The 24,215-nt window shown below is 45.7% G+C and overlaps 4 protein-coding genes across 4 annotated transcripts; 1 reads left to right on the forward strand and 3 right to left on the reverse strand.

The window, feature by feature from the left end:
* Window positions 1-175: 175 nt before the first annotated feature.
* On the reverse strand, window positions 176-5,848 carry LOC147982332 (uncharacterized). Its single transcript, XM_087516272.1, has 15 exons — window positions 5,585-5,848; window positions 4,034-4,201; window positions 3,870-3,929; window positions 3,071-3,748; window positions 2,772-2,912; window positions 2,541-2,660; window positions 2,205-2,421; window positions 2,032-2,123; window positions 1,824-1,922; window positions 1,678-1,728; window positions 1,250-1,531; window positions 826-905; window positions 477-687; window positions 332-394; window positions 176-211 (listed from the first exon to the last, which is right to left on the reverse strand). Exons 1-15 carry the CDS (start codon window positions 5,846-5,848, stop codon window positions 176-178), a joined length of 2,562 nt encoding a protein of 853 aa, XP_087372398.1.
* A 6,104-nt stretch (window positions 5,849-11,952) lies between these two features.
* LOC147982333 (uncharacterized) lies at window positions 11,953-14,749 on the reverse strand. The gene is made up of 4 exons (XM_087517316.1): window positions 14,702-14,749; window positions 13,074-13,166; window positions 12,370-12,846; window positions 11,953-12,207 (listed from the first exon to the last, which is right to left on the reverse strand). The coding sequence occupies exons 1-4, from the start codon at window positions 14,720-14,722 to the stop codon at window positions 11,953-11,955; spliced, it is 846 nt and encodes a 281-aa protein (XP_087373442.1). The 5' UTR covers window positions 14,723-14,749.
* Window positions 14,750-15,362: 613 nt separating this feature from the next.
* LOC147982334 (1-aminocyclopropane-1-carboxylate oxidase homolog 1-like) lies at window positions 15,363-16,219 on the forward strand. The gene has a single exon (XM_087516273.1). It carries the CDS (start codon window positions 15,374-15,376, stop codon window positions 16,217-16,219), a length of 846 nt encoding a protein of 281 aa, XP_087372399.1. The 5' UTR covers window positions 15,363-15,373.
* Window positions 16,220-22,871: 6,652 nt separating this feature from the next.
* Window positions 22,872-23,645, reverse strand: LOC147982335 (uncharacterized). Its single transcript, XM_087516274.1, has one exon. It carries the CDS (start codon window positions 23,643-23,645, stop codon window positions 22,872-22,874), a length of 774 nt encoding a protein of 257 aa, XP_087372400.1.
* Between the last annotated feature and the right edge of the window lie 570 nt (window positions 23,646-24,215).

Consider the following 24,215-nt stretch of genomic DNA (forward strand, 5'->3'; position numbering starts at 1 on the left):
ACATAGGAAAAACTAAGGAGAATTAGAAAACAGAAAAAGAGAAAGCGAGAAACGAAGATAATTTTTTTCAAAAAAAAAGACATACCAAGTCGATGATTCCATCCTTTTCTTCAAACTGTGGAAGAAAGTCTCTATACTTGCAAATGCCTGTGGACACAGGCTGTCTCTGCACACACTATATGGAGGAATCTCCTTGCGCTTCTTGCTCATCCTATGAAAAGACATACAAAAAAGATGAAAAAACAAAAACTGTTGGAGATTGGTTGTAGGAAATTTTAGGTGAATCACAGGAACTTGTGCACTAGGCAAAAGATGCCATCCTTGCTTGTACCTGCGGGGTGTGTCCTTCGATGCCATCCTTGCTTGTATTGCATGGATATTTTTTCTTTGCTTCCTACAATTGTAGAAATATAACTGGGTGTGTAAGAAAAATGACAACTAAAAAAAGGCAATAAGGGCTATGGAGAAACAATTACCTCTATTTGAGCATTATAGTCTTCCGAGTTCATCTCTAATGGGTGCCACAATTCTGGCTCTGTTATTTGATTCCCAGAATCATCATGGTCTGGAAGAATTCTGCAGCTAGGTGTCGCATCATCTGTGAAGAAGTACTTTTGCCTTACAATATCTAATGGATGCAAAGTGTCCTGTAACTCTTTGACATGTTCTTGCTTATCGTCTATCCCGTTGTCATGTAAAAGAAGAAGAAAAAAGGAAAAAAAAAAGGCACAAAACAAATGAGAAATGGATTGATGCCAGCAAACATGCAAAAAAGACAAAAATACTGCCTGATCAAAAATAGAAAATGAAGAAATGTAGGCAGTACTGTTTGATAGTGCTATGTTGATATCTATATCAAGTTCAACGTGCTTCTTGTAATTGCTGACATTATTCAGTGTTTCGATCTGAAAACAAATGAACAAAAATCAAGTAAATGAAGAAACAAAAGCAAGTCAAAAAATCTTAGAAAAAGAAAGACATGCTCAGGAGTGATTTTGTCGTGGGGCTGAAATGTGTGAACGGTTTTACCTGGAAAAACACCTTTGTCAATGTTGTTTTGATGTTCCACACATTCAGACACCGCTGCTTGCTTCTCATTTCGTTGCTCCATGGTACTAGTGTCTATGCAATGCTATGTTCATAGAAGAAACACAGGTTCAGTTGGTCTATACAAAAAAGAACAGACAGAACAACGTCTTTGAATGATGACACTAAGACAAAAGTCGAATGAATTCCTCAGGTGGTGTACCTGTGTTTTATTGTTGTTAACAATGTTATGTTGAAACCCTGTGAATGTTGTCTGTACATCTTTGGTGGATACTTCCTTTGAATTGTTAACTTGTGTCGTGATCATCACTGCTTTCGCCAATCTAGCTGATAATAGCATGTAGTTCAGGCTAGTGCTTTTCTCTGGTGCTTCTATTTCAATATGACAAGCATTGACACTGTGCTCGAGGATGTTGCTATGTCCGTCCAACATATTTGTGTCTTGGTTGTGTTTAGGAGGGCCAACCTTGTTCATGCTTTCTCCCTGCAACACAACAAAAAATATTGAAGTGGTTGGTGTCAGAGTTATATGCACATGGATAAAAAGAAAAAAAATGTGTTGACAAAAAAGAAACATATGACATATAACCTTGTGGGCTTCTTGTTCAGTGCAATGCATTCAGCACGCACCGATTGTCCAACTGTATGTGTACATCCTTTACCAATTTCAGAATTTACTTCCTGTCAAATTAGTTTACAGAGTTGCATGTTAAATAACAAAAAATTAAGAAAAAGGATAAAAACGTTAGATCTTGTGTATTTTATATGAAACTAACCATTTCATCTTGATCTTTGTGCTCATTTATAAGACCATTCCACGGTACTGGTTGCAATTCAGCTTTGACTCCTTGTGTGTCAACTTCAGGTGTGCTTTGCTGGAGGTCTGGCCATGGTCATCGTCATAATTTGGTACAGAAAAAATGAACTGAAAATTACACACTAAAAATGTGGATTTAAAAAGACTAAACAAAAGAACAAAAATACCTTTATTTTATCTTGCAACAATACATCCTTACTTGTTGAAGTTATTGACTGCTGTGTACTCGTCTTCATTCTCTTCTTCCTGCCTCTTCGATCTGCCACAAATATAGTGGGGGTCTGATTACAGAAAACACAACATGAATTAGAACAAAGAAAAAAATGCTGTAATAACATACCACTGCCAATTTCAATCCCAATAGAATCAACTCTAACTTCTCTGTATGGCATGTACAAGTGCTCAGAGGACTCTAACTTCTCTGTATGTTGAGAGCCATTAAAAGAAGAAGAGACAATGTTCAAAGTATCCAGCAACACTTGTTTTGCTATCAGACATGTCGTCAGGTTTTGATCTTTTACGCGCTCCTGGAAATTGAGGAATATATCTTCTTTGATCTAACAAGCAGAAAAAGATTCCATAAAAACAAATCAAAAAATATAGAAAAAAGGAGAAGCCAAAATAGCTAAATTTGATTGTTGAAGTTGTTATCTCAGTTAAGTCTGACACATTTTACCTTATCTGAAAAAGAGTTGCCTAAGACCCTTTGTATAGCTTTTCGAATGTTTGAGTTCTTGGCGGTGCTTGCCCATGCACCGTCAGTTTCTGCATAACAAGTTTCTGCCTCATCTTTTATATGATAAAAAAATGGAAATAAACAATAAACAAACATAAATAGGAGTTGATGTAAGAAACAAAAGATACACATAAAACAGAAGAAAAAAATATAGCAGAGTATGATATTTACTTGAAGAGCTCCATATAATCCATCTTTCCCAATTAGCATATCACTGAAATGTTTAATGGTTTGTCCTTTCCAGAAACAAACCCTGGGTAGTGCTGGTGGAATTGTTATTGATCCAAAATTGTTGAAGTCTAGACACCAAACCTGCAAAATAAAACAAAAAAATGAAACCTTGAGAATGTTTGGTGAGAACACAGTGCTCATAAAATAATATTCTTCCACAAGATTATGCTTCATCTTGGACATGGTGAGAACAAAAAAAATAACAAAAAGTTTCATATAAACAAAAAGAAGGCACATACTGCTAGCTGATAAATGCAGCCTCCCAAAGTGGTTGTTATCCGTTTTTGCTTCATCTTGTCTGTTTGGTACTTCTTGACATAGGAGATATTCCATGTATGGACAAAAGAGCACCAATCAAGATCTTTTGACTTTGACACATCCACAAGTGCTCCCAAATATTTGGTGCTTGGCTTTGTGCTGGATGTGGAACACAGGAAGGTTGCTAGTGCGACAGTCAAGAAGCACCGAAGATAAACATCGTCAGGCAGTTCTTCGTTCATAAGCTTGTTCCCAAAGAAACTTATGGATGGAAGTTCTGTTAGCCCAAACAGTGATAGGAACTCTGCTTTCCCACACTCCTCGTCTAGCACTCTGATCTTTGTTCCACCTGCTAGTATACCAAGAACTAATGATACGGCTTCAGGGTTGAGAGGAATTGATTTCCCGTCAAGTACAATTGTTTCATCTTTTGTGGATATGTTGTCCGCGACCCACTGTGCGAATGGCCGTGGAACATAACAATCATCTAGCTCAAGCAAGTATCCAAAACCACCGTCCCTCACAACCTCCATCCTGTGATTGCTTTTGCACACAACATCAACAATCTTCGCGAAATATCCAATGCTGAACCTGCTGTAAGCAGGTGCTCTTTCTTTGTTAATGTGCCGTTTGGCTTTTCCTTTCTCCGCCTTTGTCCTCTGGAAATGAAACAAATAGCAAGCATTAAAAAGACTGAGGCGTATTGTTTTCTACAAAAGATTTTTGGTTATGGCTTAGAAATGATAAGAATGAAAAAAACTACAAAAAGCACAAAGTTACCTTCTTCCTTTTTTCTTTCAAAGCACTCCTCTCCAGCTTCCTCTCTTGTCTCTTCTGTAACTGTATAAATAAAGGAAAGTTTCTGTCAGAGAATCGAACTTATGAAAAACAACACAAAAAAAAGAAAAGAAAGAATAGCTTCTTCTAGTTCTGAGCACAATTACAAATGTTCTCAGGCCATCGATCAGCATGCCGTCTGATACGTCTAATTCTGTCATATCAACTATAGTTTGCTCCTCTTGTTCATTCATGCTATCATTCCCTGAGTCATCTTGTTGACTGTAGTTGTTTGACTCCAAAGCCTCAGGAATAGTAACTTTGCTAGGAACCTCCTGTTTAAAAAAACACACAATAAAAAACTGAGTTAAAAAACTAATTAAACCAAAACAAGGAGTATTTAAAAAAGCTGAGACTACTACTCGGAAAGGAAAAACAAAAGATGAAGCCATCTTCTCTAAGCATTTACTCATGATTTGAAAAACTTTGAACATTGACTGATGGTCAATTCTCTGATGAAAAAAACAGATTACTGAAAATTACTAAAAATGATGTATCAAACTATCTGAACATTGACTGATCCTCCTCATTTGTCAGCTAGCTGAAGTGATTTTGTAGAGTTACTGGTCGCTATTCAGGAATACATTTGACATCAATGTTATTCGCTTGTGCGCAGACAAAACAGAGTGGGTGGAACGCATGTAAAAATCTACTGGTAAATATATGCTGCACTAATGGTGCACTTATAGTTGGGCAGACAAAGCATTAGGCATAATAGCTTGAGGAAGCCCTTACAAAAAAAAATAAAAGATATGATATCAAACTGCTAAAAAAATAATAAGATAATCCTCACTAAATACTAACTGCTGAGTCACACTCTCTGAATATAAAAAACACAATGTTAGCTACAACTCAATTAGAGAGTCAACACAAATGTTAGCTACAACTCAATTAGAGAGTCAACTCTAAAAAAATTATCTCACGAGAACAAATCATACATAGTTACACGCATAAACTAACGCCTACCGCCCCTCACCTCCCCTTAGCCTTTTGAAAAAGGATTCCATGATGAACACTGCGACAAAGAGTTTCGAGTTGGATGGCCACAAATACTGACTAATTTTCATGAAGAGAACAAAACAAAAACTGCAACACACTTAACCCTCCTGCATTCATTGCTAGCTGGGGATGGAAACATCAATTCAAAAAGAACAAACAAACAAAATATGCCAGCTCCCATTTCATTTCTAGCTGATGACCACATCTTGGCTCAAAGCTCTGTCCATTCCGCAGATTAACCAAAATAATTGTATATGTTCAGTATTTGCATTTCTACCCTGGACGCTTCAAGGACCAACATAAAAACAGAGCATACAAACATCAAGGACCCTATGAAACATACACACACAAAAAAGTGTCAGCTAGCAATTCCCTTAGCCTTCAAAAGACACACTGACGGCTAGCAATTCAGAATTCAGAAATTCAGGGTGCTCACTAACGGCTAGCAATTGCTTAGACTTCAAGCACACATGTAGCAATTCCTTAGCCTTCAAGGACACGGAAGCAGGCTTACAAAATTCAGGCGTACACACTGCCACGACGAATTAGACTTGATGGCCACAATACTTACTGATTTTGACGATGTGAACGAACAAAAATTAAGGAGGTTCAGAGAAGGGGGGCGCGCGGGGGGGGGGGGGGAGATGTGTGCTGCTCACTGGATTCGGCAGCTCCTCGCCTGGGGCGAACTCCGGGATGGTGGGGACGGCGCGCGATGTTGGGTTGTTGGCGGCGCAAAGGTCGTGGACAGTGGGGACAGCGCGCGACGCTGGCTTGTCTGCGGTGCAGAGGTCGTCGACGGTGGTCATGCCGCGACCCTCGCATGCCGCGCGGCGCTCGCCCGCCATGTCCGTGGCGAGTGCCTCGCCCGTCGCGCGGAGGTGAACTACGGGGGGGTCGTCGGCGCCCAGCTCGGTCGCCATCACCTTCGAGGTAGTCGCCCCCGTGTCTTCCTCCTCTGCTCCACCTCCACCAATTCAAACAGTGGCACACAAAAAAAATGGACAAAGTAAATGTGTCGATGTGGATAATTATGAGAGATCCGTTGGTGCTTTGAGATATTGTAGAAAACCCCCCGGGAAAACTTAAAAACAATTACAGAAATGATGCTTCCCTCCCGTAGTAGCAAAAAACCTTCTTGTTTGTAGTTTGAACTAGCAAGTAGGTAGTGAGGAAAAACTTCAAAACTTTGCGAGACAAAAAAAAGACAAAATAAATTGGAACATTGACAACAAACTTAAAAAAATTGAGTTAAAAAAACAAGTTATTGTAGAGCTATTTGAGCTGTTACAAAAACTCAATGGTCAACTTGCAATAAAAAGTCCACCATGGGTGCATGGGACACTCGAGCACGACTTCATTCTTGCAGCCTGTTTGCCATCAATGATAGCCTAAAACTTATGAAGGTCACCAACAAAAAAACTGTCCACTACAAAACCACGCTCTAAAAACTTCAGAAATGCTATGGTGCTCTGAATCTAACAAATTAAAACTCCCCGCTGGATGGTCGGCTTACAACTAGGGACCCTCGACAAATACACACACTCCCCTTAGTTGCGAGTCAAAAGGTCGACATGGAAGTAGGGGCACCAACAAACACACACACGCCTCCTAGTTGTGAGTCGATGGTCGACATCCAACTGGGGACCCTCGACAAACACACACACACACACACACTCCCTATTTGCGAGACGGTTATTGACAGGCAACTGGGGATCCTCAACAAACACAAACACCCTTAGTTGTGAGTCAATGCTCGGCTTGCAACTCGGTGCCACGGCAAAAACATACACACCACTAGTTGCGAGTCGATGGTCGCCATGCAATTGGGGACACTCGACAAAACACACACTCCCCGTAGTTGCGAGTCGATGGTGGACATGCAACTGCGGGCCCTCGACAAAACACACACACCCTTAGTTGCGAGTCGATGCTCGACTTGCAACTAGGGACCCTCAAAAAACACACACACTCTAGTTGTGAGTCGATGGTGGGCATGCAAGTGGGGACCCTCGACAAAAACACACACCCCCGTAGTTGCGAGTCAAAAAAGCTCGACATGGGACTAGGATCTCTCGACAAACACACACATGCCCCTAGTTGTGAGTCGATGATCGGTATGCAACTGAGGACCCTCGACAAACACACACACACACACACACACTCCCCCCTAGTTGAGAGACGGTTATTAACACGAAACTGGGGACCCTCGACAAACACGAACACTCTTAGTTGTGAGTCGATGCTCGGCTTGCAAGTAGGTACCACGACAAACACATACACACCACTAGTTGCGAATCGATGGGCGGCATGCAACTGGGGGCCCCGAGAATACACACACTCCCCATAGTTGCGAGTCAATGTTCGGTTTACAACCCGCGGCCCTCAACAAAACACAAACAACCTTAGTTGCGAGTCGATGCTCGACTTGCAACTAGGTGCCACGACAAAAACATACACACCACTAGTTGCGAGTCGATGGTCTCCATGCAACTAGGGACGCTCAACAAAAACACACTCCTCGTAGTTGTGAGTCGATGGTTGACATGCAACTGGGGCCCTCGACAAAACACAAACAACCTTAGTTGCGAGTCGATTCTCGACTTGCAACTAGGAACCCTCGAGAAACACACACACTCCAGTTGCGAGTCGATGGTGGACATGCAAGTGGCGACCCTCGACAAACACACACACCCCCCTAAGTTGCGAGTCGAAAAAGCTCGACATGGGACTAGGATCTCTCGACAAACACACACATGCCCCTAGTTGCGAGTCGATGGTCGCCATGCAACTGGGGACGCTCGACAAACACACACTCCCCGTAGTTGCGAATCGATGGTCGATAGGCAACTGGGGACCCTCGACAAAACACAAACAACCTTAGTTGCGAGTCGATGCTCGACTTGCAACTAGGGACCCTCGAGAAACACACACACTCCAGTTGCGAGTCGATGGTGGACATGCAAGTGGGGACCCTCGACAAACACACACACACCCCTTAGTTGCGAGTCGAAAAAGCTCGACATGGGACTAGGATCTCTTGACAAACACACACATGCCCCTAGTTGCGAGTCGATGGTCGCCATGCAACTGGGGACGCTCGACAAACACACACTCCCCATAGTTGCGAGTCGATGGTCGATATGCAACTAGGGACCCTCGACAAACACAAACACACACACACACACACTCCCCCCTATTTTGCGAGACGGTTATTGACACGCAAACTGGGGACCCTCGACAAACAGAAAACACCCTTAGTAGCGAGTCGATGCTCGACTTGCAACTAGGTGCCACGACAAACACATACACACCACTAGTTGCGAGTCGATGGTCGCCATGCAACTGGGGACGTCAACAAACACACACTCCTCGTAGTTGCGAGTCGATGGTTGACATGCAACTTGGGGCCCTCGACAAAACACAAACAACCTTAGTTGCGAGTCGATGCTCGACTTGCAACTAGGGACCCTCGAGAAACACACACACTCCAGTTGCGAGTCGATGGTGGACATGCAAGTGGGTACCCTCGACAAACACACACACCCCCCTTAGTTGCGAGTCGAAAAAGCTCGACATGGGACTAGGATCTCTCGACAAACACACACATGCCCCCAGTTGCGAGTCGATGGTTGCCATGCAACTGGGAACCCTCGACAAACACACACTCCCCGTAGTTGCGAGTCGATGGTCGATATGCAACTAGGGACCCTCGACAAACACAAACACACACACACTCCCCCCTATATTGCGAGACGGTTATTGACACGCAACTTGGGACCCTCGACAAACAGAAAACACCCTTAGTTGCGAGTCAATGCTCGGCTTGCAACTAGGTGCCACGACAAAAACATACACACCCACTAGTTGCGAGTAGATGGTCGCCATGCAACTGGGGATTCTCAACAAACACACACTCCTCGTAGTTGCGAGTCGATGGTTGACATGCAACTCGGGGCCCTCGAACAAAACACAAACAACCTTAGTTGCGAGTCGATGCTCGACTTGCAACTAGGGACCCTCGAGAAACACACACACTCCAGTTGCGAGTCGATGGTGGACATGCAAGTGGGAACCCTCGACAAACACACACCCCCCCTTAGTTACGAGTCGAAAAAGCTCGACATGGGACTAGGATCTCTCGACAAACACACACATGCCCCTAGTTGCGAGTCGATGGTCGCCATGCAACTGGGGACGCTCGACAAACACACACTCCCCGTAGTTGCGAGTCGATGGTCGATATGCAACTGGGACCCTCGATAAACACAAACACACTCCCCCCTATTTTGTGAGACGGTTATTGACATGCAACTTGGGACCCTCGGCAAACAGAAAACACCCTTATTTGCGAGTCAATGCTCGGCTTGCAACTAGGTGCCACGACAAAAACATACACACCCACTAGTTGCGAGTAGATGGTCGCCATGCAACTGGGGACGTTCAACAAACACACACTCCTCGTAGTTGCGAGTCGATGGTTGACATGCAACTGGGGGCCCTCGACAAAACACAAACAACCTTAGTTGCGAGTCGATGCTCGACTTGCAACTAGGGACCCTCGAGAAACACACACACTTCAGTTGCGAGTCGATGGTGGACATGGGACTAGGATCTCTCGACAAACACACACATGCCCCTAGTTGCGAGTCGATGGTCGCCATGCAACTGGGGACGCTCGACAAACACACACTCCCCGTAGTTGCGAGTCGATGGTCGATATGCAACTGGGGACCCTCGACAAACACAAACACACACACACACACACTCCCCCCTATTTTGCGAGACGGTTATTGACACGCAACTTGGGACCCTCGACAAACAGAAAACACCCTTAGTTGTGAGTCAATGCTCGGCTTGCAACTAGGTGCCACGACAAAAACATACACACCCACTAGTTGCGAGTAGATGGTCTCCATGCAACTGGGGACACTCAACAAACACACACTCCTCGTAGTTGCGAGTCGATGGTTGGCATGCAACTCGGGGCCCTCGACAAAACACAAACAACCTTAGTTGCGAGTCGATGCTCGACTTGCAACTAGGGACCCTCGAGAAACACACACACACTCCAGTTGCGAGTCGATGGTGGACATGCAAGTGGGAACCCTCGACAAACACACACACCCCCCTTAGTTACGAGTCGAAAAAGCTCGACATGGGACTAGGATCTCTCGACAAACAAACACATGCCCCTAGTTGCGAGTCGATGGTCGCCATGCAACTGGGGACGCTCGACAAACACACACTCCCCGTAGTTGCGAGTCGATGGTCGATATGCAACTGGGGACCCTCGATAAACACAAACACACACACACACACACACACACTCCCCCCTATTTTGCGAGACGGTTATTGACACGCAACTGGGGACCCTCGACAAACAGAAAACACCCTTAGTTGCGAGTCAATGCTCGGCTTGCAACTAGGTGCCACGACAAAAACATACACACCCACTAGTTGCGAGTAGATGGTGGCCATGCAACTGGGGACGCTCAACAAACACACACTCCTCGTAGTTGCGAGTCGATAGTTGACATGCAACTAGGGGCCCTCGACAAAACACAAACAACCTTAGTTGCGAGTCGATTCTCGACTTGCAACTAGGGACCCTCGAGAAACACACACACTTCAGTTGCGAGTCGATGGTGGACATGGGACTAGGATCTCTCGACAAACACACACATGCCCCTACTGTGTCTCGATGGTCGGTATGCAACTGGGGACCCTCAACAAAGACACACTCCCCGTAGTTGCGAGACGGTTATTGACACACAACTGGGGACCCTCGACAAACACACACATATCGTTAGTTGCGAGTCGATGTTTGGCTTGGAACTGGGGGCCATAACAAACACACACACACACACACCCCTTAGTTGCGAATCGATGGTCGGCATGCAACTGGTGGCCCCGACAAAACACACACAGGCACCCCCCCTAGTTGCGAGTCGATAGCCGACATGCAATTCGGGACCCTCGAAAAACACAAAAGACCCTTAGTTGCAAGTCGATAGTTGATATGCAAGTGTGGACCCTCGTAAAACACGGACACCCTTAGTTGCGAGTTGATGATTGACTGGCAACTGAGCGCCCCGACAAAACACAAAACACCCTTAGTTACGAGTCCCAAGTTACGAGTCAAGGGTGGACTTGCAAACTCAAACAAAAAGGTCAGCCCCCCAGTTGAGAGTCAAGGTTGGACTTGCAGCTGGGCCAAACAATCGGGCTCGTGTTGCGAGCGCGTGTTACAAAAACATGAATCTTGACACAATGCACCCTACGGTTTATAATCTAGATATGAGATAATTTAGATGCATCCTACGGCAAAGCCTCAACTCTAGACTGTGCTTATTAGGAGATACTAAATACAATTAAAGCTGCAAAAATTAAATCTCACTACAGGATTAAGAAACCAAACACTTAATCATTCATTTCAGCGAAAAAATTTCATGCTGTTGATAGACAAAAAATAAATTAACAACTTATCAATCAAAAAACAAGCTGTTCCGAGCACGTACACCCCCCTAGTTAGAAGTCGGTTGTTGAGATGCAATTAGGGGCCCCTTCACAAAAAAAGACACACACACGCAGCTACGGACCTTGACAGCACTCTTGTAGATCTACGACTTTCAAGATAACTACTGTCAAAAAAATAAGGCGTCTATGAAAAAACAATATTTTTGTTACTAAAAGAACTGGGCAAACAAATTGCATGTATAGTGCGCAAAAGGCAAGGGTGTTTATCGTTATAAATAATAAACAAAAAAAGTATTGAGAAAACGTAAACACAATTACTCCTAAAAGAACATACTGATCAAAAATATATAACATCACTTATCATTACGAGAAACGCATATTCCACATAGTTTCGAAAACACACATAGATAATAAACATCGCAAACGACGAGGGGGGGGGGGGGGGTTACTTGGTTCTTGTCAACCGCATAAACAAAAGACCGCAGCGATGTTTTGCATCAGCATACTACATAACTAGGAACATAGCTTCTCGAAAAGAAAATGAAACTTAAAGCTTGCTGACGACAACAGTAACATTCATGTAAGACTTCTTGCTGGCCTTGAAGAACATGAAGATGCAGTCGTTGATTCCCAGGGTAGTCTTTGAAAGGAAACGCCTCCATTGCTTTTTATTGAAAGCTATACGTCCATCAGTAGATGTCTGGTATTCGACGCGAGTCTTTGCCTCCCCACTGCTTAAACGAACACCAGCCAACCCTCCTTTAGGGATGTTTAAGCTTGTAGCAACCCTCTCTGGCACTTTCTGTATCCACAACAAAGAATAGCAAACAAAAAACATAAAAATTAAAAGCTTGAAGCAACGCAACAAAAACTACATGCATTTAAGAAAACAAATATGCATATAAACAAAAATAAAGTAAACACAAAAAGCAATTTTTAATAAAAAAGAATCAACAAAACATACCATTTGTCCAACTTGAGTATCAGTTGTAGTAAGACAGTGTACAAAAGATACTCCTAAAAACTTGGACTTGAAGTTGAGCACCAGTTCATTGAGAATGTCCTGTTGTGCATCATTCAGAGTTAGACCCCTTGTATACTCGATCTTTATGCTGCCACCGTCTTCATCCACATCTGAGATGTCTCCATCTATCATCTCTTCATCAGCATCCCCGTCTGAAGAGCTTCCTTCAACTATGTCCAAGTCATCACTTTGAAAAACAACATGTGCCTGGCGGGGACGCCTGTCCAAGTCAAAAATGACCACAGCACCCTTCTGAAGAGAAAAGTCAGAAGTGAATTTCTTCCAGCCACTCCCCTTGATTCTGGTCCTGTGTGCCCCCTTCACAATGTCGACAGAGTACTTGCGTCCATGCGCTTCAAAACGCATGTAGTCGTCGGTAACGCCATTGACGTAGACTCTTGCATTGCATGGCACAGTCTACAAAAAAATGTAAAAAACAAAAGAAAATAATAATAATTAGGAAACTGTACATAACATAGAAAAAACATGACTGAATACAAAAGAGCGCGACCATCCATGGCAAAATACGCAAAGCATTTTACCGTGACTTGTACAAAAATGATGCACCACTTGATTGATGCACTGCGGCTGAACTAGAAAACAAATAACAAAGTACATAAAGGCGCAAAATACTAACTGATTACCGCTTTAGACAGGAACTCATCACGAATGTCAATCTTGAAGTTGTTGTCAGCACCGCCATGGCAAAAGTTCCCACATAGCTCACAAGAAAAAACCTGAGAACATAAAAAAACAGTTAAGGGACAGGCTGACTGCAAGCATTTCCTCAAAGGTCCAAAGTCGGGCGGCCTGAAACCGGATGGACAACAGTCTTCTTTCAGAATGAGGATTGACTGAAATTACAAAAACAATTATGTGCATGGATCACAGAACTGACTGAACATAACAAAATGACCTAAACCAAAATGGAAAAGCACATATCTGATAACTAGACACTCCCAGGACACTCTTTTCCTTGACTCATCTGTTCAAGACTGCCATGGCCGGGATTGACTGAAATTACTAAATTAACTTAAAATATATTCAAGCGTATAAGTGTCTGACAAACGAAAATAATAGAGTATCTTCGAAATCTTGTGCAGGAGCAGAGGGACGGTTTCAGCTAAGGCCTTAGGCTAGTTTCCACTGCCTAAAAATGACGCGAAATCGAAATCACATACGCTTTCTTTTGCGACAAGAAGGAGATTCTAATTTCACAAACTATATTTACATGATGTAAGTTATTAGTTCTTAAGAACGAAAATTATATACATAAAGTGAATGATCGACTCGATGAAAAGGAAACAGAACAAAAATACAGACTATAAAAATTCTGCACAAGCAAGTGCTCCAGGAAAGGGTTGTATTATAGTACATACTAGGGTGATCAACCGGAGACAGAACACGAGCAAGCTCCAACTAGTCAAAGTTATCAATTCCACATGGCGAACATATAAAGTAAAAAGAGACTGATGAATAAACTTAAGAGAAGCCATAATCATATATGCGCTCCTAAAAAATCGAGCACAACCCGTAAAAAACAGAGGGCAGCCCCCTGTTTGAGAGACACCTTAATAATACGGAAGCCATGCAATGTATAAGCAATCAAATAATATGCAGCAGGTGCTCATTCAGAAAACACATGGAAATGATACGCAAAATCAGAACAAGCAACAACATCAACCAACAAACAGACTGGAAGGCAGCTACTGAAAAATGAAGAAGAACCAGAGCAGGCAATTATCACAAAAGAAAAAGGAAAACTTGATGCACACATAAGAGATTTTCATCACAAAAAACAAAGTCATGACATTATTGCCTAGGGACTATCTCTACCATAGATAAGCAGAAGAGGATCTCTGCATATAGTCCCACAAACAGGGGATCTAAAAAAAAGATAAACAGGGGATCCAAAAACAGCTATTGATAGGACATTTGGTAAATAAAACTGAAGCCTTGATATTTTACAATTCTTGGTTCCAGTCAGTGTATGTATCTATGAAAAATACAAGGCAGGATCTGTGCCTATGATTACTATTTAGCAGCTATATGTAGACGAACAACTACATACAGAGCAGAATCTGTACCTAGGAGCACAATCAAAAAACATTTAAATCGCTCTAGACCAAACATGAGCATTCCACACTTAAAAAACATTCATCACCCCGCCCCCCTCCCCTCCCCCAAGTTAATGATGAACTACAGTAGAACAAACCCTAGAATGCAAAAAACAAATCTACAAAAATGACAAGAAAAGCAAACGAAAACTCACTTCGCCGGCCTCCCCTGCCATCTCTCTCGCCACAAGCCCACCAAGTACTTCCACGCTTAGATTGAAAAATCACAGGAGGAAGGGAAACAGACCACGGGAAGAAAAAGAGACGATGGGAAGGGGAACAAAGGCGAGGAGAGTGGGGTGAGGAGGCGAGGAGAGTGACGACAGCAAACACATCTGGACATGAGTAGCAGGGCTAGACCGTTCGCATTCTGAACAAGCGCGGCCCAAAAACAAAACAAAAACAATTCGGAGGCCCAGCCCGCAACAACTCGCTACCCCCCTCGTCGCTTCCGGCCTGACAAAACAAAAAAGAGAAGAAAAAAAAAAGAAAACAGAACGGTCCACGAGCGGGACAAACAGATGGGCTGCGCCTCCCGTCGCTACGAAGCAGTACACCTGCAGGAAGCACGAATTGTCGCGTGGCTCGATCGGACGGTCGCAAAATTGAATGAGACCAATTAGTTTCTCATTCGAATGAGATTTAGCAAACCCGTTAAAATAAATTGCCGGAATCCTTCAGGATACGTTAGCATCCAAATGCAGGCATATTCCGAGAGCAACCCAGGCCACTGCAAGAAGACAAGATGTGTCCTATATATAGAGCTAAGTGGGAAGACTACATCTTAGATCATCTCATCACATATCATTAGCTAGCGGAAGGCAAGGATGGCCGGGACAAGAGACGACTACGACGTCACGGCGGCGCTGGACGAGTTCTACGCGTCCCGCACCGGCGTCTGCGGCCTGGTCGAGTCCGGCGTCACCATCGTGCCACCGCTCTTCCTCGCGCCGAACAGCCCGCCTCCACCGCCACTCGGGACGACGAACTTCATCATCCCAACCATCGACCTCTCTCTCCCACGCTCGGTCATTGTGCCCCTCGTCCACGCCGCCGCGCGCACCTGCGGCATCTTCTACGTCACCAACCACGGCGTCCCTGCCGACGTCATTGACTCCGCCCTGTCCGCCGTCCGCGCCTTCCACGAGCTGCCTCCCGCCGTCCGGTCGGCGTTCTACACGCTCGCGCCCGTCGGTGGCGTCAGCTTCAGCACGTACCGCAACGACCGGCCACGGCAGGCTGCCAGGCCCGACGCCATCCCCGTCCTGCCTTGGCGCGACAGCCTCACCATCAGCCTCGCCCCGCCGGGTCCCGACATGGGCCACTTCCCCGCGAGCTGCCGGGACCCGTTGCTTGAGTATCACCGGGTCATGGCGGAGTTCGGAAAGAAGAAGATCGGGGCGCTGCTGTCAGAGGCGCTCGGTGTCGGTGCAGAGTGGCTCGAGAAGACTATGCAGATGGAGGCTGCGTCTATGGCGTCCCACTACTATCCTCCATGCCCGGAGCCCGCGAAGGTGATCGGCGGTATGGACCACACCGACCCATTCCTGTTCACGGTGCTGGTGCAGGACGCCGTCGGAGGGCTCGTGGTGCATGTCGACGATGGGGAGTGGATAGACGTGCCGCCGGTGGCTGAATCGTCGCGTGGCTCGATCGGACGGTCGAAAAATTGAATGAGACCAATTAGTTTCTCATTCGAATGAGATTTAGCAAACCCGTTTAAAGTATCGTGAAGGGACGCGGAAGCTTCTTGGGAATCCCTAATCGGCACCAACCACACAAAAATTGTATTAATTAAGGGGACTGTCTTTTTTTTCTTTAAGGGGAACGTTGCCTTATTTCTCTAGTGCTCTACTGCCCCATCAGAGGGAATGTCTGAGCTTACAAAGTCTGGCGCTACATGGCGCCAAGAATGGCATAACTCCCTATAGCAACTCTCCCTAGCTAGTCTATGAGCGACTACGTTTGCGGAGCGATGAACCCAAACAACTCTAACCTCCTAGAACTGGGTAAGTAGCTCCTTAATCTCCTGGACGACCTGACCTAACGTCGGGAGATCCCTCTCGATGTTGTTGATCTTCCCAACCGCGTTCAGCGAGTCCATCTCGAACACCATCTTCTGGACATCGTTTTCTTGTGCTAGAAGAACACCCCGACGGCACGCTAGGAGCTCAGCAACTTCTGGATCCGTAGTAGCTAGGAAAAAATGGCACGCTCCTGCCACGAACGCGCCATGGTGGTCTCGAAGGACCGGTCCACCTCCTCCTGATCCTCCTTGCTTAGCTAGTGCACCATCAGTATTGACCTTCATCCAACCTTCTTCTGGTTTCGTCCAGACCTCTTTGTTGCGCATAGTAGGTGGCCTCGCATTAGTTTCCTCTATCTGCAATCAGGGACGGGTCCTCTATACGTCCGCTATCCCGTGCGTTGTTCCTTGCAAGCCACAGTTCATACCACGCCCTCATCACCACCCTCTTCTCCTCATTTGACGCTGCCGCCAGCCAATCCGGCACCCAGGTTCGCATGTTGTCTACCCTGTCAATATGTGTGGGCAGCAGCGCCAGGGGCGCCCCAACTCCTTTGCCAAGCACTTTCCAGAACTGCATGGAGTGAGGGCAGCGCCACATCCGATGAATAATTGTCTCTTCTCTCCCACACGCAATACAGAAGACCCCAGGCTTCACATGCCGTCGTAACAGTTCTGCCCCTACAGCCAAACCATTTTTTAGCATACGCCAACCATGGATCTTGACCTTGTTGGGGACGTCCGCAGCCCATAGCTCCATCCAGCTCCGATGATCAGCCACCGAACTTGACGAGGAGGACAGTGCCTTCGTCCCCACCTACAGTGCCATAACCAAGTGGTACGCCGACCGGACGGAAAATACTCCATTTTTAGTATAATTCCATGCCCGGAAGTCCTCCTTGCCCGGTCCTCCGATCAAAATTTGTCTGATATCATGCACATCACTCGGAGTAAACACCTGCTGCAGTTTTTCCTCATCCCAAGTTGTGCCATCCGGTGTAAGCAGGTCCGCAACCTTCACTGTGTTCGGTACTTAGGTGGCACCCAGCGGCACCATGCTACCATTTCGCGGGATCCAATTGTCATGGACCACGTTTATCTTTGTCCCTTCCCCAACACGCCATATTAGCCCACGTGCTAGAAGGTCTCTTCCATGCATCAAGCTTCTCCATGTATAGGAACACCCCTGTGGACAAGGAGCAGCCATAACATCCATATCTTCATAATACCTTGCCTTAAGCACTTTTGCACATAAAGATGTTGGATATATTAGTAACCTCCAGACTTGTTTGGCCAGGAGAGCTTGATTAAACATCTCAAAGTCCCGGAAACCCATCCCACCTGCCTGCTTCCTTGTGCACATTTTGTCCCAGGCCACCCAATGAACTTTGCGCTCGCCGTCGGCCGCCCCCCACCAGAATTTAGAAGAAATAGATTTCAGCTTCCAACACATTTTCTTGGAGAGCTGGAAGCAACTCATCGAGTAAGTCGGTGTTGCTTGCAACCCCGACTTGACAAGTACCTCCCTTGCTGCCTTCGACAAACCCTGTCCTTATGTCCTCCTAACCATCCGACCACATGTTGGTTTGTAAAGAGTATTTATTGTTTCTCACAAATCGATGATTGCTAAATGGGCAATGATAAGGGCCGGCCCGTCGCACTACACATGTACGATATGCGTAGTTGTAGCCACATGATCTATTCTCCAATTGCTTTTCGTTAAGAAAAACAGAAAGGATCCATGGCACCTCTCCACCGTGTCCACGCCGTGATCCTCGGAGATGCTAGCCAGGTCGTCGGCCGTCCTGTCCCGCTTGGACCACTGATGATCGCTGCCTCGTCGCCGGTGGTCACTCTCGCAGCACCAACCTCGCCGGTTCCAGCAAGACACGTTGCCCTATAGCAAATCACCATCAAGGCTCGTCGTTGTTGATACTATAGATGGCACACCGCTGCACCTTGGTCACTGCACGAGAAGCATGCGGAGACCTGCACCAAACCACCCCTCTCGCCAGTAGCTGCTACCAAATGATGTCTCTAGGAGGTATGACGACGCCGAACGTCGCCATTGTCCGTTGCGGAGGCCCAGATCTAGGGTTTCCCCCGGAGCAGCCGAAGAGAGTGGACAAGAGCTGCAACGACGATGCCTTAATCAAAGTGACGACCCCCAAGACACCGCCATAGTTCTAGATACATTCATTTGAGTGACAAGTAATATCCTACGGAGCTAAATTCATCCGTTTCAGCGATAAGAAATTCCAGACTGAGGAATAGTGCTAGATACATCCGCTTGGGAAGTAATTCCGGACGAATGGAATATATAGATAGATAGATAGATAGATAGATAGATAGATAGATAGATAGATAGATATATTATATGACTAGGCACTTATAGAAGTCCATCTCACCAAGAAGTTATGTGCCCTGATAAAAGTTGGCAATGGTAAACTCCGTCTTGTATTTTGGTCTAATTTCCTATAAATTACTTGGTAAACTAGTCAAACACAGTACTACGAAAATCTCACGGTGATTGCAAAAATTTGGTACCGGAACCCCATTACCTCAAAATGTGAAGCTTGATTTGAAGCCGATGTTTGCGACAACATATATCTGCAAAGGGGTTACTGAAGCTTGAGATGCAGTGTGCAATAACATTGTCGAGCTACTTCTGAACAGACTTATATCAGGCACAGTTAAGGATGAGCCAGCACAGGAGACCTGAACCCAAAGCTGTTGTTTTCTGAGCTCGAAAAGGCAAATGCTGGTATTTGAAGCAGAGTGGACAGCACGTGCATACTCAGAGTTGGTTTTAACTTGCTATCTTGATATGTTATCGGATTTGATTCTGCTCCTGCTACTGTTGAAGTTCTGGAGCCAAAAGTGCTAGCTGGAAATGCATGAAATGCTACCCGATACAGGGGCGGACCCAGCGAGAAGATGACCTGGTTTCCAATGTGTAAATCACTCATCTAAAAATGGGGTGTCACACAATATAGTATACTTGAAATATAGGAATGAAAAGTCTTGGACCTGGTGTCCTGTGCATCCCTGAGGTTGAACGTGGGTACGCCCTTGGATAAAGGAGCTGAACAAAGAGCGGGTTTATCAGTAGGCTTGACATTTGATAACTTTTTTTGTGATGCTTGCAACATACCATTCATAGATGGTAATGTGTGGACTGCTAGTGGAGAGATGCATACAGCAAAGCCAATCATAGATAGAGCTGAGCTAACAGCAGGTTACGTGTGTGTGAAGACAAACCATTGCTTAGAGTTTGTCGCCGTGCGTGCTTGGTTACACTAAAACCTAAATAGCTGAATTCATTAACAGATACTCCAAATGATATAATGACACTATAGACTCACAGACAGTTTTAAGATCTTCACTTACTTCTACGAAACTATATATTTGACAGATTAGAAATATATGTAAATTTAGAAACAATAGACAACAAGAATTTCTGATAGGTTTTGTAAATATCTCATTACCCGAAGATGTCCTATTCACCGCAATACACAAGCCTATTGCATATCTGTATTTTGTGCAGGCCCTTCAGCCCATACTCTAGCAGTTTTCTTCTGATATACGATTTCCATTTTCTTCCAGATAATAGAAAAATGAATTCAGATATAATAGATTCGGTAAGTATTATGGGTTTTTCCCTTTTTCCACATAATAGAAAAATGAGTGCAAAGAGAATCACCACTGTTGGCTCAGTCCCGACGCTGAGTACTTCCAGCGATGGTGATACGACCGACGACGAACAAAGATGAAGCGAAGCCACGCTGACTAGCTTGGTTTCTGCCCCAAGCGGCAAGATGTGCACGTACAAAGCTAGCACCAGTCTCCGATCGATTCCTTTGTCAGAGACGTACTAGTACTAATTGCACTACTGCGGAAACTAGATCGATTCCAGCTAATAGCTCATGTACGCACACGCCAAAACAATATTGATCGCCAAAGGCTCGTCTCGAGCCTTGTTTTCTTTATTGAATCAACTCCATAGTTCGGTACAAGTTTACAGGGGGTATACGTACATATATATATATATATCAGTCTAGCTAGTACTAGCAAACCGAATCGGTATCTAACACTAGTCCTACTCGGGCTCACATACATGCACGTGTACATCTAGGCGATTGTTCTGTATACGATCCGGATACGGTGACTACGTCGGGTTTAACTCCAACAATCACCCCTAAACACGACGTCGTCACGTCACAGCTTCGACGCCGATCCTTTTTCGCATCTTCAAGAACTTCTCTCGGTACAAAGTCTTGGTTAGCATATCCGCCAGTGCAAACGTAGTTGACCTTCATCTTTTCTTCTTCCACGCAGTCCTTTATGTAGTGATACACCGTATCAATGTGCTTGCTCCTTTCATGCCGCACCGGATCCTCGCGTAGAAAAATTATAGAATCGCCGTCAACATTGAGCACCGCTCGTTCTGGATCTCGATCCATGAGATCACCGTGTAGCTTCCCTAGCCACACACCTTGACACATCGCAGCTGCAGCTGCAATATACTCTATTGCATCAACTGCAGGTGCTTCGCCCTTCTTGATTAGCTCAACACGAGGTTTCATTGAAGCGTCAATTGGATTGCAATTTTTCATGCCATAGATTTCAAGTACCTTTCTTGTGTATGCCTCCTGGCATAATGTGATCCCCTCTGTCTTTTGTTGTACCTCTATCCGAGAGTAGCAGCTCAAAAGACCTAGATCATCCATCTTGAAAAGCTCTTTCATTTGTAGCTTGAACTTTGCAATCACCTCTTCATTTGCTCCAGTAATTAATAGGTCGTCAACGTAGATGCCAACTAGTAGACGATCCCTTCCTTCACCTCTCTTGTACATTGCATGCTCTAGTGGGGCTTTCTCAAATCCAAGAGAAATTAACATCTGATCAAGTTTGACGTTCCACTCTCAAGGTCCTTGCCATAGCCCATACAAGATTTTGTGTAACTTCAGTACCTTGTGCTTCTCTCCCTCTTTGATGAAACCCGGTGGTTGATTAACATACACATCTCCTTGTAACTCGTCGTTCAAAAACATGGATTTTACATCCATGTGATGTATCTTCCATGATTCCTGAACCACGAGAGCGATGAGTAGTCTCACTGATTCCATCCTTACACCGGGAATGAACACTTTTTCAAAGTCCACACCTTCCTCTTGCACATATTCTTTCGCTACTAGCCTCACTTTGTGCTTCACGGACCCTTCGGCATCTTTCTTGATCATAAATTCCTATTTGAAATCCATGGCTTTTTCATTATTGAGAAGATCCACAAACTTGCATGCATTATTGTTGTGGATCAACCTCAACTCCTCTTCCATTGCCTGACGCCAACATTCTTTCGTATTTGCGTCCTCCAAATCCGCCGGTTCCTCGACGCTTGCTAGACACCGTCGTCCACTCCTTTTCACCTTTTCCGGGTCAAGCATCCGAAGAGTTTTCTCCGAATATGGGTGTAACACCAGTTTAAGATGCATGGGTGTAGATGAAGTTGTCCTCGTCTCCTGTGTCTTTGGAGACAATGTTTCATTTGCTGCTATGCACTGTTCTTTTGGCAAAGCAAAAAATCCATTACATGCTTCGCATGAAACATTCCTTCGGCTGCTAGCATGGTCATCGTGCGTGACTTCCCAAGCTGGACTTCCAGCCGCCACTACTGGTGGGCCTTGCCCATCTTCTGTGCTGCAACTTCCGCTCGGTGAGCCACTAGGTGACGACCTTAGCACACCACTTGAGCCACAAAACGCTCCTGCTGGGCTGCGTTCCTCTAGTCGAACAGACCTCTTCTCTGGTTGGACTGCACGTCTGCCTGTTACTAGCCAGCGTGGCACGGCTGCTGCGCAAGTGCCACCGGACTCCATCGAGTCGTTAATGCTTTCAGAACTCCTCGTCCATGTTTCACTTGTGCAAGTCACCGCACGACTCGATGCACCGGCTTCCGGCACGGCCATATTTGCTGCATACGTGTCTACTCTTGCATCAGCATATTTTGATATGTGGTCTTGAGGTGCCACGTACGCCAAATTGACATTCATGTCCGTTGCATCGACACAAATTTCAGAATTACGTCCCGCGCCAGTAGCTTCGGCACAAGTTTTGAAAATACCAATCAGGTTTGTGACAGGACTGCTTCTCCACGGTCGAGCACACGCAGCTATCGCTTCATCCGCTCCAGCAAACTTGGCACTTACGTTCATAGCACGGACATAAGTTTCGGAATCACTTCCCGCATCTGTAACTTCGACACAGGTTTCCGAACCACGATCATGATAGCAAACGTTTTATTCCACGAACGCGACAGTTTCTTTAGCCGACACTCGAAGAACTCGATCCTCTTCGTCCACGAGTTCACTCATCAACATCATGTCACCATCAACTCCTTGCTGGGCTATCAGCGCCTTCTGCTTCGGTGCTTCCTCGCAGTCAGCCTTGAAGTGGCCGAGGAGTCCACAGTTATAACACCTCACTTTCCTGATGTCAAACTTTCTCCTCGATGGTGGTGCAGCCTCATTGTCTGAGTCGTCGTCCGAGTCGGCGAAGCTCTTTCTTGCCGAACGCTGCTTTCCCTTCTTCTTGCTGCTGCTCGTGGATCCGCCTTGCTTTTCATTTGACAAAGCGATCCACCGTGCCTTTGTGAGCATCACAAGCTTATCGTTCCTCCCGTCCCCAAGACTGGACCGCATCCGCTCATCGTGAGCCTTGTACCGTCCAACAAGATTGTCGATGGAGAGAGTAGCGAGATCGACGCACTGCTCGGTCGCCGTGACAATTTGCAGGTAACGGGGAGGGGCCGCGCGCAAGAACCGCCGGACAACCGAGGTCTCCGTGAGGTTTTCTCCAAGCGCGCGAATCCGATTGACGAGAGTAGCCACCCGTGAAGCGAACGCATCCACGGACTCATCATCGCCCATGACCAAAGTCTCGTAGTTCCTTAGGAGAGTTTGGAGATTGGCTTGCTTGACACGGGTGTGTCCCTCGAACATGAGCTTCAGCGTATCCCACACCTCCTTCGCCGTTGCTTTGGCGATTAGGTGCTGGAGGACATCCATCGGCATCACCGAGTAAATCGCCGACGCCGCCTGCCGATCCTTCCGGTGCTCGGCTCCCTCCTTCTTGAACGCGTCCCCTCCGGGATCCACCGCGTCCCGTAACTTTGGCGCGGAGACCACACTCCATGAAGGCCTTCCAGACCCCGAAATTCTCGCGATCAAACCGTGGGTACGACGAATTCGCCGGAGCAGCAATTACTTTAGCCGCACCGTAGTACTCCACCAGCTGCTTGTTCCTCTTGTCGTCCATCATGATTCTCCGTTACTAGAAGATCAACCTTGCTCTAGATATTAATTGTTGGCTCAATCCCAACGCCGAGTACTTCCGGCTATGGCGATACGACCGACGACGAACAACGACGAAGCGAAGCCACGCTGACTAGCCTGGTTTCTGCCCCAAGCGGCAAGATGTGCACGTACAAAGCTAGCACCAGTCTCCGATCGATTCCTTTGTCAGAGACGTACTAGTACTAATTGCACTACTGCGGAAACTAGATCGATTCCAGCTAATAGCTCATGTACGCACACGCCGAAACAATATTGATCGCCAAAGGCTCGTCTCGAGCCTTGTTTTCT

This window comes from Triticum urartu, chromosome 3A, assembly GCF_056163025.1.
Source record: "Triticum urartu cultivar PI428250 chromosome 3A, HENAU_Tu73, whole genome shotgun sequence".
NCBI classification, from domain to species: domain Eukaryota; kingdom Viridiplantae; phylum Streptophyta; class Magnoliopsida; order Poales; family Poaceae; genus Triticum; species Triticum urartu.